Source organism: Oenanthe melanoleuca, chromosome 6 (genome assembly GCF_029582105.1).
Source record: "Oenanthe melanoleuca isolate GR-GAL-2019-014 chromosome 6, OMel1.0, whole genome shotgun sequence".
NCBI lineage: Eukaryota > Metazoa > Chordata > Aves > Passeriformes > Muscicapidae > Oenanthe > Oenanthe melanoleuca.
The window spans coordinates 6,091,151-6,110,621 of record NC_079340.1 but is presented as its reverse complement, the minus strand read 5'-3'; the positions used below and the strand labels follow the sequence as shown (position 1 = coordinate 6,110,621).

The following is a 19,471-nucleotide window of genomic DNA, read 5'->3' as shown; positions in this document are numbered from 1 at the left end:
TAATGCAATTATTTATAATGGTTTAGGAAGTAAATATTAATGGCTTTGTTTCAAGTGTGACTGTAACTGCATAAAATGTTTTCTCTTACAAAGTAGATATTTGATGCCAGGACCTTCTCTTCTGATAATAATTCCTATTGCTGCTTTCTTGTTAATTGTGTGTCAAATCTGGAGTGGCTTTAGGTGATTTAAAATCCTGCCATGGGGCATGTGGGATGGTCCTTGTGTGTGAGGCAGACAGACCTTCCCTGCTGCAGATCCTGAGCCACAGCGAGAATGCAAATACCCCATTTCATAGTGATTTTGTGCCAGCTCTGCTGTGGAAGCTCCAATTCAAACAGTGTTGATATGCAAGCTCAACATACCTGGAATTTAGGAACAAATGCCTTCTTGCTTTTAAAGCTTTTAGCAAAATATTAGCAGTGCTTTATAGTGTGATGTGAAATACAGTGCCGAAACACAGGATAACAAGTATGTTTGAAAAACATTGAACCTTGAAGTAGTTTCTTTATTTGATAAAAAGAAAGAACTGAATGAGGGAAAGAAAGGGCAAATAACTCACATTCAAGTATATTTGGTGGTTACTGAACCACATCCCTCTTAGGCCAGGTCTGGGGATCCTATTATTCAAAGGTTAATCTTTTAACATGTGTGCCAGTGTAGTGAATTGAGGGAACATTTCTATTTCAGTACCTTTTTAAAGAACTCAGCGACTGCTGAAGCAGACCGTGGTTAAGGATCTTCCATGCCATGGTGGTGTGCCAAGGAGTCCCTGTAGGCATGAGGAGCCATGGGAGGCTGAGCGGGGTTTGTAAACGCTCCCGCTGCGGCGCATCCCTGGTGGAACGAGGGACGGAGCGCGGAGCGAACGCTCGTGGTGTTCATTTGGTGTGAGACTGACAGCCACACCAAGCTGAGACTCCCAGCGATGTGGTGTGCAGTCACATGCTGTAGCATTCATGAGTACAGATATAAATCAGGCAGATGTTTGTCGGCTGGAATGGGTAATAATTCCTTTTTCTCTTTGTTTGATATTGCGTGTTAGCCTCAGATGACAATTTCAGAATTGCTTTCTGCACTAGTTTTCAATAAGCAGAATGTGCTTCACTGGAGATAAATGGAGATATTTCTGTAGGGAGATAAATATATTTTTAGAAAGACACAAATATGGACTTACTCCCATATGCACCAGTGCTGGGGGAGGAAAAAGTATCTTTTTATTTTAAATCCAAAGCCTTTCTTTTTCTTGGAACAGATGAGATATAGCAGTGTTACTCAAACTATAAAATCAAATTAGCACCCTTTATTGTGTTTGCAAACTAATTAAAATGTAAAATGTCCTGAAACCACTGGCTTACAGTGTGACAAATGTAAGATTAGAAACAATTAGAAGATACTCAAGAGGTTTGTGATGTTTAGATTTCTGACATTGTTCTAATCATCCTTTTAGGTAATTAAAACAATGGTTACGTAAAAACTAAAAGTTTAAAGAAAATTATCTTATTCAGTACAGTCATTAGTTAATGATTGTTTATAATTTTAAATGTTTATAATTTTAAATGTTGCCATAGTTTTCTGAGGCTGATTTTTAAATCTGAAGGCAGAGGGAGCATGCAATAATGAGCAAGCATCTGCTTCATCTACTATTTCTATATATGATCATAATTTATGTTGTAATTGCACTATTGAAAGATGAGTGTGATATTTTTTTATGATGATCCATATCCCATTCCTCGTATGGCTCAGCACAGTTAGGATTTAGTTACTGTGTTATTTCAAAGCTGTTTTATCTTAAGAATTGGACAAAACTGAAAGTGATTCATGTTAATTTGTATGTGTGGTATGTAACCCTTATGAAACAATCAATCACTTATTTCAGTACTTGTCAACTTCCAGAACTAGTTGTTAAGGGATTTTTTGATCCCTTTCAGGACTTGAGTAAATTTTTTTTTTCCTTAAACTTTTTTAGAAAAACCTTGACAAGAATGACAGGATATATAAACATTTCTCAGAGCTGTAAGGAATTTCAATATTTCAGAGCATTTTCAATGCCAGATGTTTCCCAAAGTTGGAAATAGCAGTTAGTATTCTTGCTTGAAGATTAGAAATAAAGGCAGCACAGGGTGATGATGCAAAATTGCCTGTTAATATTAAATTTTGTTCTTTTATGTACCAGGGAGAAATATTTGTGCTTTCTCTCAGAGTCCTTGGGAGACCAGTGTTTGACTTCATTAATTAGTTATGTGAAAGTAGAATAGATTAGCCTTGGGGGATATTCTATAGAAATGTATAGTGTGTCAAGATGTAACCCATAGAGAACAGGAATCTTGTTATAAGCCTTTACTGTAGACAGATGTGTGCATTTCTGTGGAATTATTTATTATGCTTTTGGTTGTTAAGAATCCAGTATAAGACAATGTATTCAAAGTGTTCTCCATTAATTTTCAGCGCCAAATCTTAAAGGCAGACCGCGCAAAAAGAAGCCATGCCCACAGAGAAGAGATTCATTAAATGGTATTAAGGATTCCAACAATAATTCTGAAAGCAAAGCTGTTGCCAAGGTAAATCACTTAATAATACCCTTTTCGGCACTCTCTTCTTTTTTAGGTACAACCCTGCCTTTGTTTCCCAGCATGCCATTTCACATTTAGAGTGTAACTTATTTTCTTGGGGAGATAAACAATTTTTTTTAATAGTTTTATTTTTAACTTTAAAACATGCCTGTGTTCAAAGTTTCCAGCAATTATAATCACCTAACAACCTAATGCTATCAGCTCGTTGGTAGCTGGTAGTGCTTAAGCTTTCTTGGCATCTAGTGTTAGTTTTTACATTCTGTGACACACAAACATAGTGTGTGACAGTATCTTCAAATTAAAAATAAACCTCGGAGCAGCTCACCCTATTACAATGTACTTCTAAATATAAGTTTGAAGATAAACAGACTATGAAACAAGATCTGCCTCAGTAATGGTTTCTAAGAAGCAAACACAAACGACATTACCCTGATGTTAAGCTCAACATTTTTAAATTGGAAATGAAATAAAATTTTAAAAAAGATAAAGACAGGAACTCAGTATGAAAGCTTAAAAAAATCTGGGCTGCTTCTTTTAATACTTACTGCTGAGCTGCATGTTCCATGGTTTGCTGAATAGTGCATGCTTTTACAGAGTCTTCTGTATGTGCTGCAGTGCTTAGCTCATACTGCAAATAAAAATTGGATCACTGATTAGTGTTTATAGACTTAATCTTTAAGATATTTATGGGTTTGTGTCTTTTCCTTAAAATATTTTAAAATGGAGTTTCTGTAGTGTAAATTGCATCCCATTTGCTATGTTTTCTGAGTGGTTTTAAACAGGAATTGGGTTTTCTCTTAAAAAAAAGAGTAGCACAAATGGCTCCTTTCAAGATGATTTAATTAGAAACTCTAAGGTGCAAAGATGGAAGATTCCTTAGAGCAATAGTTGATTTTTATCTGAGACAGAACTTTTAAGCTAAACAGCTAAAGAGATTTACATATACTGAATTTTTTACACCAGCTCTTCCCAAATCTTTTGTTTCAATAAACTGGATGTGTATTTGAAAAACACTTCCATTGTTGTAACCATCTTTTTAGGAAATACAGTGAATCTATAGGTCCATTTGTGTTGGTATTGTACACAGTGAATGTCCTGGGAGATTAGGAGGTTAAAGAGGTCAAGTGGGAGTGTTCTGCTCTCAGTTTCTCATAGGAAGGCAAATTAAATTCCACCTCCTCCTCCTCCCTAGGAGTTCAGTTAAAATTGTGCCTTCTGTTGATGACGATAAAAGAGGCTGAAGTTCATGATAAAACTCTGCCCTTAAGTCATTGTTTCTCTTCTTTTTGTGTCCTATTGTGCTCAGTTGGAGTTAGTACTACCATATTAGACAGGCATGGTAAGAGGTGATGGAGCCTGGTGTATCGATTTGCGGGGTCCTGCCAGATACTATAGAGTTTGCCTGAATGTTTTCTCTGTGAAAGAATGTGCAAAATCCATTGTGTGAAAATGTCTCAATTTGCCTCGATTTCCCCCTTCCCTCAAGCCATTTTTCATGTCAAAATATTGCCAGTGCACTGTGGCATGGACCATATTGTCAAGCACCCCAGACTGTAGCACAAATAGTTCTGCCTCTTCAGCACCTGATATATAGGTATTAGATAATTAAAAACAACAGTAACACTTCATACCTCTCTTTTTTTATTTGGGTTCACACTACTAGTCAGATGGGAGGATATTTCAGATAAGAAGTAATTCCACCTATTTATCTAGTCACACTGTGCTCATCATTGTGCAGATATTAATAGCATTAATTATCTTGGCCAGCTTAATTTCATTATAAATAATAGACATGCTCATGATATAATGTCCGTGCATGTAGTCGCACTGACTTCACTGTGGCTCTTCACATCAATCTGCGTGTCAGGGCCATGGATACACTTCCACGAGAGGAGTACAGTGAATCAAACCTTCTGTAGCGGATGTACTGCACTTTGTGCAGACCCTGCCTGTGTTACTGGGAAGGGAGGAGAAGGGTATTTGGGGAAGGGGAAAATAGAAATCCACCTACTGCTTTCTCATTGCTGGGAACTGTTGGGATGTGGTCATCTGAAGCTCCATGTTGGAGTTCATCATTGCTTATCCTCCTCTGTGAGTGCTCCGTGTCCAACTAATGCTGACAAATGGGTCCATGTAGAGCAGGATTGAACACTGCTTGTGTAAATGGGATGAATCCACTTGTGTGGGTGCTGAAGTGTTTAGCAGTCCTGGCCATATTCTTTTCCCAGATAAAATCCCTTCTGACCAGAAGTTGTGCTGCTTGCATTCTCAGATCATGTCACTCAGTGTCTGGCAGCAGCCTCATTTCTCAGTGGTGTGGTGATGGCTCTGATGGAGTTGCAGTGGCTGTACATTTGGGTTGGGAAACACCAGAAGGGGCATTCTGAAGTCTGTGGTTTTGAGTCTGTCAAGACCAATGCAAGCTGCATAGTTGTGATGACTTGCTGAATTTCATGTTCTCAGCTGCCAGTTACTAGAAAGCTTAATTCTTAAAACCTAGTTCTCATCAGATGTGTTTGTCTTGAGCTATCAGCAGATCGTAGTGAGGATTTCAGAGTTACCTGACAAGGACAAGTGTCTGGTTGGGTAAGAGCAGCTCTGGGTCAATTCCAATTTAGGTGGCTCATTAAAAATGGAGTGATAGCATTGAAGACAATGTGGTCCTGGACCTGCAGGCCCTGCCAGGGAAAGTGGGTCTTTTGTGTGCCACTTCCCATTCTTGCTCTCTTGATCTCTTTGGTGGTCACTGCATTTTAGTGCCTCCTGGGGAAGATCTCAGGGAAATTCCCTCCATGGCTGAGAAGGGAATACAAGGCCATCTACTTCAGCAGGATCAGCTCTCCTGGAGAAGGATATAGCAAGCTCTTCCTCGAAACACTCGTAGGGCTCTGGAGACTTTCCTATTTGATGTGTCATCACTGCTGGACAGGCTTCTGGAACTTGCAGGCTCCAGCAGATGGCCCTCATTGTACCTGCTTCATCTTCCCAGAGAGTGTTCCCAATTAAAAGTGTGTTCTAATGCTTTTTAAAACTGGCTAATCTGACCACTTTGAGGAACTGAAAGGATTAACTTGTTAAACGTGGAAATTGTCCCCAAATGAATCTATTAATTACATCTCCTAGTGCAAATGCTGAAGTAAACCTCTCACTTAATTTGTACAGCAAGAACTGGGAAATTAGTTTAAAAGTTGCCAGGATATGCTATTCCTGTGGCCATAGGTGGCCTGGCATGCTCTCAGATCTGGAGATTTATTCTGAGTACCTTGGCCATTGTCTCACGGAAACTGTAAAATGCAGGTCTGTTGTGGTCTGTGTTGTGTGTGACCTCTGGCAGGAGAAGACAAACACATGGTTGTACCCATGAGTCTTTACTAGCCATTTGGTCATGGATCATCCACCTCAGATGGAACACAAAGCAGGATATGATCAGATGTTCCAGAGTCCATCTCAGTGCAACCCCATCTTGTCCACCTTAACCCAGCTGTGGCACTGGGTTTGTGTTTTGAAAGAGAAGGGTGGTTTGTGGTGCTTGGAGCAAATCTGGCATCATTCTCACTGATTCTGATACGTTTATACTGGATTTACACCAGTGTTGCCCAGAGTGGCATTTGGCCCTTTTGGTTCTCATTAATTATTGGTCATGGCATTCATCCGTGTTGCATATTAGATGGTGGGGAGGTTCCAGAAGTGAGGCTTGGGCCTCAGATGCTGAGCAGATGAAGCATTGTAGCCTTCACCAAAGCTTTGTTGAACCTGATGCTGGTTTGGAGTCCACCCACCAGATTTTAACACCTCTGACTTCCACAGGGGCTTTGACTTTGCTTCTCTGTAGACAAAGATAGGAAGGTTGTGTCTACCATGGGTTTTTCCCACTCCTGGTGGCTTTCTTAATATTACTTTGCTTTTGTCTCCTTTCAGGTAGTATCCCTTGCCATTAGTTTGCTTGCACAGCCATGAGCTTTGATTTCTCTTAAGAGTTCATGCCCAGGTTGTCTTTGCAAACATAGTTCTTAATTGTCTGGTTTGAAAAAGAGAATCCAAGCAAGTGGGTGACAAAACTGAAAAATTGTTCCCAGGTCCAGTGAATTTGTTCCAAATTTGTAGCTCCAGTTAAAAATCCTAAAATTACTGAAGTCACGCATTCCTTTTGGTTGTGTTAACTTAGTCTTTGGTAAAGCATTGAAACCTAAGACAACGTAATCTAAACTTTGGAAGCTGTTAAATAGTTTTTGTGAGGTGCCAAAGTAAAAAAAGTGAAGGAATTACAGCTCTGACCTGAAAAGTGGACGAGGAAATCCAAAGTTCCTTTAATAGGAAAAAAAAAAACCTGTTAGCTCCTCTGACTTTTGGATGAAACCCATGATCTTTACAAAGTTTAGTCAACAAGCATATCTATTACTAAAACACAAAAGATGGTGTCTTGCACTGTAGGAAGACAACATCTCTGTGCAGTTGGAGAATATCGAGCAGTACACTGGATGCACTGCAGCAGCAAATGATCAAGAAAAGTCCTGCAGGAAGCCCATTTCTCAGTCCCTTCTGCATTGCCTATGAGGAGTGAGCCTGTGCCTTCCAGTAGCCAGTATGGAGGGTTTTCAGCAGTATCAGTTGCCGTGGAAAATTGTAACCACTTGTCCACTCTGTTTAGGAGCTACCATAGCTTTGTCAGGCATCTGTAGAAAACTGTGGAGCAGATAATTTGAACTTATACTCTCTGCAAAGTTAATACCTGGAGCTGTATAAAGACTTTGCTTTCCCTGAGCTTGAAATGCCAGAATATCTTTTATTAAGATAAAATAACCATATTGTGGTTGTAGTCTTTCCAGTGATAATGTTTGCAAACACCTACATAATGCTCTTCATACCAGTTGCTTCCAAACTGTCAACAAGTATCCAGAAAGCACCTGGTTTAGAAGTGGTGTTTCTGAAGGAGGGTCCATGGGTTGCTTGACTGAGAGTTCCTGCCTTCCTGCACAGCCACATACCACGTACTCTTAGAGTCTGCCTGGTCCCTCTTGGAGCAGAAAGGACATGTCTTGGATAGGGTATGGAACTACCAGAAGGCTCCTGACAGCACTCAGAGGCATTGAAAGGCAATCCGAATCCAAAATACATGTAACCATCTCCACTACCTTGTATTACAGAACTTCTAGTATTTAATTGGAAATTTATTCATTTAATGGTTCCAGTGTCTTGGTCATACAGAGCTTTTAAACATCAGGTTTCTGGGCTTTTTTTTTTTTTTTTTTTTTTTTTTTAATACATACCTTAAGTGAACACTTGATGTACTAGGTATTTTTCCCACTGTATGAATACTGAGGAGAGGTAAAGTGGTTTCGATTTTTTATTTCCTGACTGGCAGACATCTGCTGGCCAGTCCAGTGAGAGACCTGGAGCTCTGGGAATTATGTGCGTTGGGGATGCCAGTGTCTACCAGGAAAGTCTCCAGCTACCAGCCTCTCCCTTTTGCTAAATGCTTAGGGCTGTGCTCAAGTTTAAGCAGATGCTCAACTTGATAAGAGTCCATGCATCAGAATCTCCACTCATGCTGAGGGCTCTGCCTGGATAAAGCTTGCCAAGGTTTGCATCTATTTTGGTGGGCCAAAAGAGAGAAAAATGTGTCATTTCAGAGCTGGCTGCTGAGCATTCCTGGAAGAGGCTGAGCACCCTCAGCTCCCAGGGTTGTCTATGGGAGTTGACAATGCTCAGTGTCAATACTATTAGACTTGCTATCGGCAAGTGTATAGAAGCTGTGACATAGCAATTTATAGGCATAAAAATGCAGATCTGGAGAGCCTTAGCAGTGAGTTATAATGATTTAAAGATGTGGCTGTTTAAAAATCTTGTGACTAAGATTCAGAACAAGACATTTAGCTCTATAAATAGCTTCCTTTGTTTTCCCTCAAACACAGTCGCATGGTTTGGCCTTCATTTTTTTTCAAGAATCCATTCTTCTAGTAGAGGGTATTTATTCCTTAAGTGAAAATTAAAGGTTACCCAGATCTGATATGACATCTTTTCTTTTCCCAGGTAAAATGTGAGGCTAAGTCAGCTTTGCCCAAACCCAAGAGTAACAACAGCAACTGTAAGAAAGGCTCAAGTGAGGATAAATCAAAGATTGCCATAGGTGAAGAATGCAGAGCTGATGAGCAGGCTTTCCTTGTGGCTCTTTATAAATATATGAAAGAAAGGAAAACACCAATTGAACGAATACCCTATTTAGGTTTTAAGCAGAGTAAGTATCCTTTTTCTCACTTTCTTTTTGACATTTTAGAATGGTTTGGCTTCTCTGGAGAAAGCAATTGCACACAAAGCCTATTTGTAAAGCCTTATGGATGGGGAGGGACCATGTTTATCTCTACACATTTTCCAGTCCAGGCATTTCACTGTTTTATGCCTAGATTTGCATCTCTTCCTTCTGGGGTAGTTTCTGCTGGATATTTATAGGCTTTAATCCGCTGATTATGACTAGAAATAGGCATGTTGAAAACTCTATAGTTTTCTGTTTTGTAAATCTGCAGCATCTGTAATGCTTTTCTTCTGAGTTAATAATATGACGTATCTTTATTGTGCCCAGATGTTCTTTATAAAAGAAGAAATATTAAAGGAAGACATTTAAAGGTGGTCAAGAAAGGCACAAAAGGAATAATATTTTTAGGCCCCAAAATGTGTTTATAGTTAATAAATTACTGACTTTGGAGAATAAAACCAGATTGTATCTGCTTAATACAGAATGCAGTCTTTAGAATTACTTTGGCATGTACAGTATGTAGTGCCACAATCTGTAAATTAATTGTATGTGGAGAAGATACAGTTGAAACTGAATTTTGCATAAATATTGCAGCACAATGTGGATCTTTCACAGTTACCAACAAAAACTGTAAATGGGGGTATTTCTCCTCCTTATCTATAGATTGTATGATACTTTATTTCCTTAAAGGGAAAACGCCATGGATTGAAATATTATTTACTCTAATTTATCTCCTAGATTAAAACCATGTGTTATTTTGATGAAGAATGTCAAACCTGTATGTTTTACATAACAATTTGCATACCTAATAGCAATTGGCACTGATTGCAACAGACCTCCAGCAGCCATTATAAACTTATATAACTCTGAATGATTACAGTGTTTGTCTGAAAACTGGCTGCTTGAAATGGGAGTAAAATTAATGTACTATGAACAGCTTCGTTGCATTATGCATTGATTCAGATTAAATCAAGGCCTAAGCAAAGCTTTTGATAGATTTGAAGCAGTACAAGGTTCAATGAGGCTTTCAGAACATTTTGTGTTAAAGAATTTTTTTTTTCTCCCTCACCCCCCCATATTATTCTGCATTTTGTCAAGCATGGAGACAGGGTGGGCTTAAAAGACAAGCTAAAGTATTATTTCTAAAGTTGCCCACTGGGGATAGAGTCCACTGCTAATATTTAGCTGAAATAGATTGAAACTTGCCTGACATTGATTATGGAGTAGGGGCCTGATCCAGCAAATACTTAAATACCAAGAGTAAGCATGCTGAGGAGTGCAGAAATGTTTGCAGGGGCTCTGTATTTGTTGAGCAAGGCTTGTGCAAACTTTGCCAATGTAAACAGGTTTTTGGGAAGAGGTAGTATGTACAGTACAGCAGAGCATCCCTCTGTGGAGAAGGAGATCCCGTTCTCCATGGTCCGCAGCATTACTGCTGACCTCAATTATTTGTAGTTTGTCTGTGGGGAATCACTGTTGGTGGAATTGTTCATACACCTTTGATAGGGCTGGCATGGATTTTTCTTTCTAACAATTAAATTACATAAAATAAAAATTTAAATTAAATTAAATTAAGAAGACACCAGCGAGCAGTGGCCCCATGGGACAGGGGGCCAGGATGATAAGCATGTGAAAGGAGAGAAGTTCTGCAGGAAATGACAGCTCTCTCCCAACACATCTTTTGAATTGAGTTGCCTCTGTGCCTCGGACCCCACAGCCATGGGCAAGATATAACCAGCCACAGCATAATTATTCCAGTAATGCTCATTCATGCTCCATCTGGGTTCATTCACACAGGGCCTGCTAGAATGCAGTGTACTGTTCATTGATTATGGAGCCCATTTTCTGAGCTGCAATAAATATTGGATATTTTCTAATCGATAGGCCTGGTCTGTGAGCCAGTGTATGGGTCCTGCTTGTTTGCCAATGAAACTAGTATTAAGCAAATAATTAAAAGTAACGTTCTTCCCAGTGAGTAATTTTTATTATCAAAGTTATGGAAATATGCTACAGTTATTATACTGTGTCTCTTATCAGCAAAGTCAAATGACCCCATTACCTTTGTCTCAGTGTATTTTTCCAGTCCTGTTAAGGAATCTGTAAGTGTGTTTTCTTATATGTAATTTAAAAAATATATAGTATGGGCTAATATTTACTCTTTGGATTATGTAAATACCTCTTTGGAAAATGTTTCACAAGAGCTTTTTCAGGGGCTGCGAGCTTTTTTTTCTCTATTTTTCTTTTTTTAAAACTGTTTAATTTACATTTCTTTGAAATATGTTGGCTAATGCAATGCTTATCTAAATACTTATTGTCCCTCTAACAGTTAACCTTTGGACTATGTTTCAAGCTGCTCAAAAACTGGGAGGATATGAAACAGTAAGTGTTTAAGTAACTTAAATGAAATAATTGTGCAATCTAACTTTTCCCTGTTAGAAAAAAAATGTAAAAGCAAACAATCATTTGCTGCATTTTAGGCTAGCTGCACTCATTGTGGGTTTATTGGGCCATTTTTGGAAATGGTCCCAATTAGTTCCAGATCTGGCAAAATTGTAAACTTGTTGTAAAAACTCTAAGTGGAAAACATATGTAACTCTTCTCTGTCAAGGAAATTAGTTAGGTCTGTAATTTTTTCCCATGTTGAGAAAGGGCTATTATTGTACAACAAGCCAAGATTGCATAAAAGAAATTTCACTTGGCAACATCCCTGACATCTGTTCATGTCTAATATGGGAAATGTATTAAAGGCTTTCAAAAGTAATCAGCATTGTCCATTAAGGAATAGTATGTTGCAGAATCTTCTCTTATTCCAAGTGTAAAAGGTCTTTATTAGACAAGGGTCACTACCACATAAACAGGAAGTTATCAAAGTAATTCAGAAAAGTCTCTGACACTTTTTATCAGCTAACCATATCTGACAAGAGCAGTTTATTTTTAGCTCACAGGAAAATTTGATGGCCACGGATTTTATAGCATGTATTTTGAACCAATAAAATATTAGAGCAACAAACTTAGATTAAAATCTTGAAATGAGAAGAAAGAGCTGCATTAATATGGCACATCAAAATGACATCTGTAATTTAAAAAAAATTGACATAGTAAGATGCTGTCACTGGAAATATTTTCTTCGCACACAATGATCAGATTAATTGTTCAGTTCCTGCCACAGTTGGATGAAAGAAATTATTTTTGCTTTGTTTACGAAGTAATCTGGGACATATCTGTGCTGTAGAGAAATGACAAGAAGAAATGCTCTATCAAGAAACTGAAAGTCATTTTAACCAAAATACAAAACTCAGTGTTTTCCTTCCATACAATAAAGCACATTGTTCTGTACATCAGCAACCTGGGCTGGTTAGCGGGGGTGTGCCTGGGATTTTGTGAAACGTGAAATCTAACATTCTTTAAAAAAAATATATGATTGATTTGGCTTTTATGGTTGCTCTATCTTTCATTAATCAGCACATACCATGCTTATGTACAGGGGTGTGTGTAGGCATGCTCATGGGTATGTATGGATGAATAGCTACCATAGATAGATCGTTACAGCAATTATGAGCAAACAGTAATTGCTTGAGTTGTAAAGTGCAATGAAAATGACAGCTAAAATCTTGAACTTGATCCAGAGCACCAGGGAAGGCCAGGAGGGAGATTGAAGGGAGAGTGGCATGTTCAGAGTGCTCAGGAAGGCAAACAGTTTTCACAGCAATGTTGCAAGGTTCAGGCTTACTTGGGGGGACCAAGTACAGAAGCAGGGATGCCAAAGTGGGGGCTTGCTGGAGAGACCTGAGTTTTAGTGCCAGAGGGAGACATGGAGCAGGTGAGCCTCTGTACCTGAGGAAGAGCAAGAACAGGTTTGTGAATTTGTGACCACAAGGCCACAGAGCCAGGTTTGAGAAAAGTGACAGGATCTGACATAGCCGTGAGCCCAGCTTTCATTGGAGAGTGACTGTGTCTGAAATGGTGGGCCTGATCCTGTTTCTATTATGTGAGTGGCATTTCTGCTCTTTGCAGGCAAGCTGAAGTTGGGACAACTGTTGTGATGCAATTTAGATTGTATATGAAGCATGAGGTTTCCTGACCTCATTCTGTTCTGTTAATAGTCTCATCCTCAATATGAATCTGCCTTTCCTTTAAGTTCCCTGAGTATTATATTGATAGCTGTTGCAATACTTTGACCTGTGCACACCCTGGGTTTTATTATTTTATGCATTGAGTTTGCCAGCTGCATTAGTTTGTATACATTTTATAATGGCAAACACTGCTGAGAAGCTTTTGTGTTTTATTTGTTTCATTTTTCACAAGTCAGTGGATGGTAGGGGTGACATGAACCTCAGTTATCAGTTCCAGGATCTTAGGCAGGTCTACTTAGATGCAGAAATTTCAAGTGAGTGCTTTAATTCAATGTTGAGCAGAATCCACCACTCTCACACACTGCCACCATCTATTGATAAGAAGTTGTGGACTGCAACGGCTTTCTCAAACCTGCCCTGTTTAATCTACATTTATCTCTATGGCCACTTCCATCTGACCTGAGCAAATCATTACAAGGGTTTCATCATCTTTAATTGGTTTTAAAATTTCACATGTTTCTGGTTTGTGCATTGAGATAGAAATAGATCTTTTCTCTTGGAAGTATTGTAAAGAAAATAATATTTAAAAGTAGATACTTGACTTTAACATGTGACAGCCATTTTATGAACAGGAAACAGATAAAAGATTGCTTGAAGTGACACATGGTAACTTAAAGTGGTCAGATGACAATTTTTTTACAAGCACAGAAACATTCCCGGTTAAAGCAGTTGCAAACTTTACATTCTTTTATTTGGCAGAAGAATTACAGTCTGCCCATTTTTAATTTTATCCACTGCCTTGTCCACTTTGTTCATATATAGATGCCGTCTAAAAAACATTACTGAGAAACAAGCATAGGTCATGTACGGCGTTTTTCACCTTCTGCACAGATGCATAGATTTTTGCAATATTTTTGAGTCCAGTCCTGTCAGTTAAGGATCTAAAAGTGACTGAGAACAGGCAGGGATTGAACTTGAGAGGCAGAGAACAACTTTCTTAGCCATCTGACTTTTCCCCGGGGGAATGGATCCAGTGAGGCTTGATAGAGGGCATGACCTTTGCATATGGGATATACATACGGGATATCTAATAGTGTCAAGTCATGATTGTGTGTCATATTTAAGTGCTCTCCATTTAGAGTACTTATGAGAGTCATTTCTCCTCCATTTGATTACTAATTCTTAGTTAGTTATCATCTATAACTGTGTGATACCACACTCCCTTGTACTTGTTTTTGAACATAATACAGGCCTAATAAAAACAGCAATCCATAGAAACTGGTTTAAGACTTCAAGAGATGAAGCTGTCTCTGTGTAGTTGGTGGAATCATATTTCTCTTAAACAAAGGTATGTGGGATAAGCATCTTTGATGCTAGTAATAGGAGTAATTGGAAAGCACTCTCTATAGCAGACCATCACAGTATGAATGATCTACAATGTCCCCAAATCGCTGGATGAAGTACGGAACAATGCCATGTTGTAGGGGGCTCAGCTCCAGTGGCATTTAACAGCCCTTGCCTGGAATTTTCTCAATCACCCTAAGTCAAGTGAGTAAAAGGTGCAGAAGTTCATAGATGGGAGGCTTCCAGGATTTACCTAAAGAGTTGTTCTTGGCAAATTATGAAGTAGCATTTTTCCTTTTGAGCCAACATAAAAGGAGTGTCTTGGCATGTTTGCAGAAGGCTGTGCTGCTGAATGGACTCTACCTGGAGATGTCTTAGAAAGATAAAGGATAAAAAGAAAATTAGGTGGAGCTTAACCTTCAGTATGTAGCAGGTTAGGTTTTGCCAAAGGTCAGTGGGATCCCATTTAGCTGCTGCCTCCTGGAAGCAACAATAAAGTGCTTTAGTTTATAAAAATTAGCGATTGACATATACATCAGTCCTGTGTCAGGGCAGGCCCAAAGAAACTGGTATATCAGTGGAATGCAAAGCTAACTGGGTTTTTTTCATACAGAACTAATACCCAGAGCTCTGAAGAGAGCTGTGAACATAATGTACCCTGATCAGAAAATCCCCCATTATGTTTGCAGCAGGAAATAAGAAGCCTTTCACAAGGAAGGGAGCTGGGAGCTAGGATTGCAGTGCTGAAGACCTTAAGATTTCTCAAAGCATAAGATACCATTAAAAGCATGTTTGTAAACAGTTTTCTGCTTTTATAGATAAGATCATTGCTTTTATTTGTTTTTTCTTGAGTACCAGTCACTGCATAATACTGTATTACAGGAACCAGATCAGTTCTGCTCTTATGTCCCTGGACAGACCAATCTCTTTGCTTAATTCTGATTTCTCCTGGTTGGGAAAGATGTCACAGAGGTTTTCAAAGGCTTCCAGTGGCCCCAGCATAAGGATTTTGAAGCTGTAGGTTGGAGCAAATTGCGGGAGGGTTCTGCAACCAGAAGGCCACTTTAAAGCTAAAGCCTGCACTGGAATGTGAAGGTGTCAGAGATGACACTGGCCTGTGAAATCACCTCAGTTAATGGGTAAGCCTGGACCATCCTGCACTTCCAGAAATGTGGCAGGCACTGGAAGTGATGTGATTGCTATAGAGAATAAGGGAAAAGCAAGTCAGAAAAATAAAGCAGCAGTGGCAGACATTTTTGGTAGCGACCACAACCATAAGCAAAGCATTGCCAAGCATTACTCTGTCCTGACTCCTTGGGAAGTTTGATCACTGAGGTGGTTGGGAAGAGCTTGTATGAGAAAGGAAGGTAGTCCTCAACTTGGATATGGTCGGCAGGGACATCCAGCTTGAGCAGTCCTGCCCTGCATGACAACAGTGGAGTTTCCTCAGTGGAGCTTTTTGTTCAGATTGTTTAAGGATATAATTAATCAGTTCCTTTAGTCCTTTGAAGTTTATTAAGCATAAAAAATAAACTTTCCAGAGCAGGGAAAACTCAACCTTAGGCTTAGAATAACAATTGTTTCAGGGAATATCAAATTTAAACTCTGTCTGTAAGAAGGCACAACTCAGTTAACTGCCAGGGAGCTCTGGTCCATTGCAGATGTAGAATTGGATAAAGCTGGGCAAATGTTTGTGAAAATACTATTATTCTAAGCAGTTTATAAAAAAGATATGAAAAACTATCCGTGGACTTCAAAGGGATTCACTTTTTCCCTTAGTTATATTTACTAGTGTTCCAGCTTGACTATCAACTCTTGAGTCAGCTCTTGGTAAATGAGACTAAGGCTCTAAAGTTTTCCTTTTGAAAATGGAGACCGTGCTTCTTAGTCACATCACGATGTTTATAAGGGGGATTTACAGTAGTCCTCCTTCTAACTAATCCTTGGCTTTAATTTAAAGTTTCTGCACAGCATCACTGTTCTTAGCCAAGACTTTAAGTTCTGGACAGCCTTGCAAGCCCAGGCAGGTTGTGCTTGTCAGAGGGCCAGAGCAGCTTGACAGACCCCAGAGCAGCTTTGTGCACCTTCATTCCCCCATTCATGAGCCTGACAGAGGTTTGCTTGCAGCAGCCCTCAAGGAATCTATGATTTTTTGGGAGCTCCAAGAAGGCAAGGACTGTCTGGCCACGCCTCTGTCCTCTCTTCTGGTCCTGAAGACTGGTGGAATGTTGGAGGCAGAGGTTAGCTTCCCATGCAGGCATTCCTTCACAGCAGGATACTTGATCCAACTCTTATTTGATTTTTTGGGTTGCATAAGGAGCATCCATTCATATTCTCAGGATGTGATGTTCTTTATGGCTCATTAGGACTCTGGTTCTTCAAGCACTTTAGTAGTAATAGTAAGAAGTGTGGGTAGCCTGGGGAAGAGACAGCATAAGAACTGAAACAAAACAGACTTAGGATGAACCTTACCATTAGATGAGTGTTTGTTTATATTTAAATAATTTGCACGTGCGGAATTTATCCTTGAATTGCTTGAATCCTTGTGCTGGTAATCTTTGGGTTTACTATAAAAGATGGAAAATAAAATTAGTGAATGAAGTCAGTTCATTTAGCTTTATATAAGGTCTAAGATAAAACTTATTTTTTTCCCCCTGAAGTGTCTATATATGCAAACTATGCTCAGGTGCTAATAGTGAGTTAAAGCTACTGCTGTTTTCTGGAGAACTCTCCAAACAATAAATTTTGAGAAATTGTTATCAAATTATAAGACTCCAGCCATGCTTTTGGCTTTGGAGAATAATTTATGCAAAAAAAGGGTTTTCCCTTTATATTAAGCAAAACAGAAACACCTCTTACTCTGTAATATTTAATGATGGTAGCTATCTCCTCTTGTTTAGATTAAAATTACAGGCCTCAGATTGCAAGTTGTAATATTTGTTCTCTTCTGATTGCTGCCTTTAGTTCCTCAGTAAATGCCATTGACTGCTCTGTGGGTAACTCCAGAGAAGCCTCCAGGGCTGAATACATTAAAATCCACGGCATTCCACAGCAAATGACAAAATTCTCTCCAAATTGCCCCCACAGTTTTCTACTGGCCTTCTTTATGAGCTGCAGGCAAACAGTGGTGATACGTTGTGCTTGTCCTATTACTGTTTCTCTTCCTGTTTTAAATATAGCAGAATATATAAAATAATGAAGTGGTATTCAGAAACAATCCTTTTGCCAGGTCTTCCATCTGTTATTCTGTATAATCCTAATTTCCGTACCAAAAAAAAAAAAAGAAACAGAACCATGGTTTGCAACTCAGTATGTTACAAGATGTTTCTTTTCATCAGCATGATCCAATGAAGTACACAACTCAGATATTAACATTGGAGTATGTTAGGATTTCATTAGTATTTAATCTATATATTTTTCAGATATAAATGGATAAAAATAAACAGCTTGTAACATACATAGTTATAGACTATGGTTTTGTGGATTTACAGAATTCTGTAGTGGATTTGAGTTTTGCACCAGATTTATTTTCTCTAATTCAGTTAAAATAACTATGTAATTATTATTTGTGCTGAGTATGGTTTGAGCTTCGTTTTCATAATTCACTGTGGGATTTGTCTGCATAACTTCTCTTGGTTAATGACCTGGTATTGATTGAGATTCTCTTTTGTGAGTCTGTACTGCTTGTGACTTGATAATGAATCAGTCAGATCACTCCATTTTAGAGAGAAAGAAAATAGATAGTGTTAACTTACCAGAAAAAAAAAAAATCCCCCAAAGCACTGTGTACTCTATATATTCTGTAGGGGATTTTATAGTGATTGCAGTACATGCTGTTCTGAAAGTGTCATACGTGCATTTGTTTTTGTGAACTCAAATGCTGTAGAATCTGTAAAGATGCAAGATTAAATTTTCCATTGCCATTTTTACAGATAACAGCCCGACGACAATGGAAACATATTTATGATGAATTAGGTGGTAACCCTGGAAGCACAAGTGCTGCTACATGTACTCGCAGACATTATGAAAGGTAAGATAACAAATCTGAAATGCTTGTTTAATAATGAAAAAATTAATTTAAAAAGCTTTCAAAGCATTTTAAAAAGAATTAGAGAAAAAGATAGAGAGTCATCTTAAAGATTTAGTAAATATTTCCCCAAGTTTAGTCAGATAATCCATTGTAATTTAAACCAGAGTGTCTGTCTCCATTGACTAAATAAATTAAAGCATCTGATTTTTCTTTGGTATAGATCTTAATTTTTGCAACATCTTTCCAGTAAAGAAACTGAAGAATTGAGGTAAACATACTCAAGGAAAACAAGAAATAGCAGCTAATCAATGCAAACATTTTTCCTCTATCATTTTTTAGAAATACCAATTAAGCAAATTGTTATTTTGATGAAAATATTGGGGTGGCCCATAATGCCGGGTGCTGTTAATGTTGTAGGTCGTGCTGAGCATTGCATTCCTCTTCTTCGTGGCATTCCTTCCCTACTCCCTGCCTGTGAGCTGCTGCCAAACACTCTTTCTCTGCAGCCATTGTTGCTGGTCAGAACTGTTGAATTCTTATTCTTCCCATGTAGATAATAACTTCCAGGGCTTGTGAAGCCAGCACACATTGAATAAAACACTGTAGCTGGAATGTTGTTTTGATTTGGTTTTTAGAAACAACTCTTGGGGCTTTTTCTTTCCTTTTTTTCTTTTATCCTTGGTTGGGTTTTTTTTTTTCTGTTTTTTGTTGGTTTTTTGGTTTTTTTCTTAGACAAGTAAATGTGAATAAAAGCTCAGCAATTTTCAGCTCAGATAAGTAAAATTCAGTCTCTTGTTCCTGGGCATAAACAAGTCACTTTGCTGGGCTCAGGAAGGAGCCTTGTACTTGCCTGTGCAGAGGATGGCACAGCAGAGCTGTGTTGAGTGGGCAGTTTCTCTCCTCATGAAGGGTAGGAGATTTGATCATGCTCATTTACAGGGGACATCTCCAGAAGAAGGGCTTCGATGCACAGAGGAGTTGCATGTTAGATGTTAGAAGCTTTCTGGATATTGAGCCAAGCAACTGAGTGAAGTGAGTGAGTTGCTGTGCATGTCAGATGGGGCTTTTCCCTGCCCTCATGTTGCAGAAAAATGTTATAGATTGTTTTATTCACTCATCAGATTGTGGGTATTCAGCTCTTCCACCCCCATCGTTATAGCCCTGGGAGTCTCAGAGCTTCCTCTTGCACCCAAGCCAGCTG

General features: G+C 38.8%; 1 protein-coding gene across 3 annotated transcripts in view; it reads left to right on the top strand.

Annotated features, from left to right (window-relative positions):
* Nucleotides 1-19,471, top strand: part of ARID5B (AT-rich interaction domain 5B) — a 115,769-nt gene that overhangs the window by 75,347 nt on the left and 20,951 nt on the right. For 2 of the 3 annotated variants that reach the window (XM_056494741.1, XM_056494740.1), the window contains 4 exons: nucleotides 2,449-2,561; nucleotides 8,604-8,808; nucleotides 11,150-11,202; nucleotides 18,173-18,270. In XM_056494741.1, coding sequence (XP_056350716.1) covers nucleotides 2,449-2,561; nucleotides 8,604-8,808; nucleotides 11,150-11,202; nucleotides 18,173-18,270 — 469 coding nt within the window. The remainder of the gene's footprint in view (nucleotides 1-2,448; nucleotides 2,562-8,603; nucleotides 8,809-11,149; nucleotides 11,203-18,172; nucleotides 18,271-19,471) is intronic. The other variant, XM_056494742.1, reaches the window with a different exon arrangement.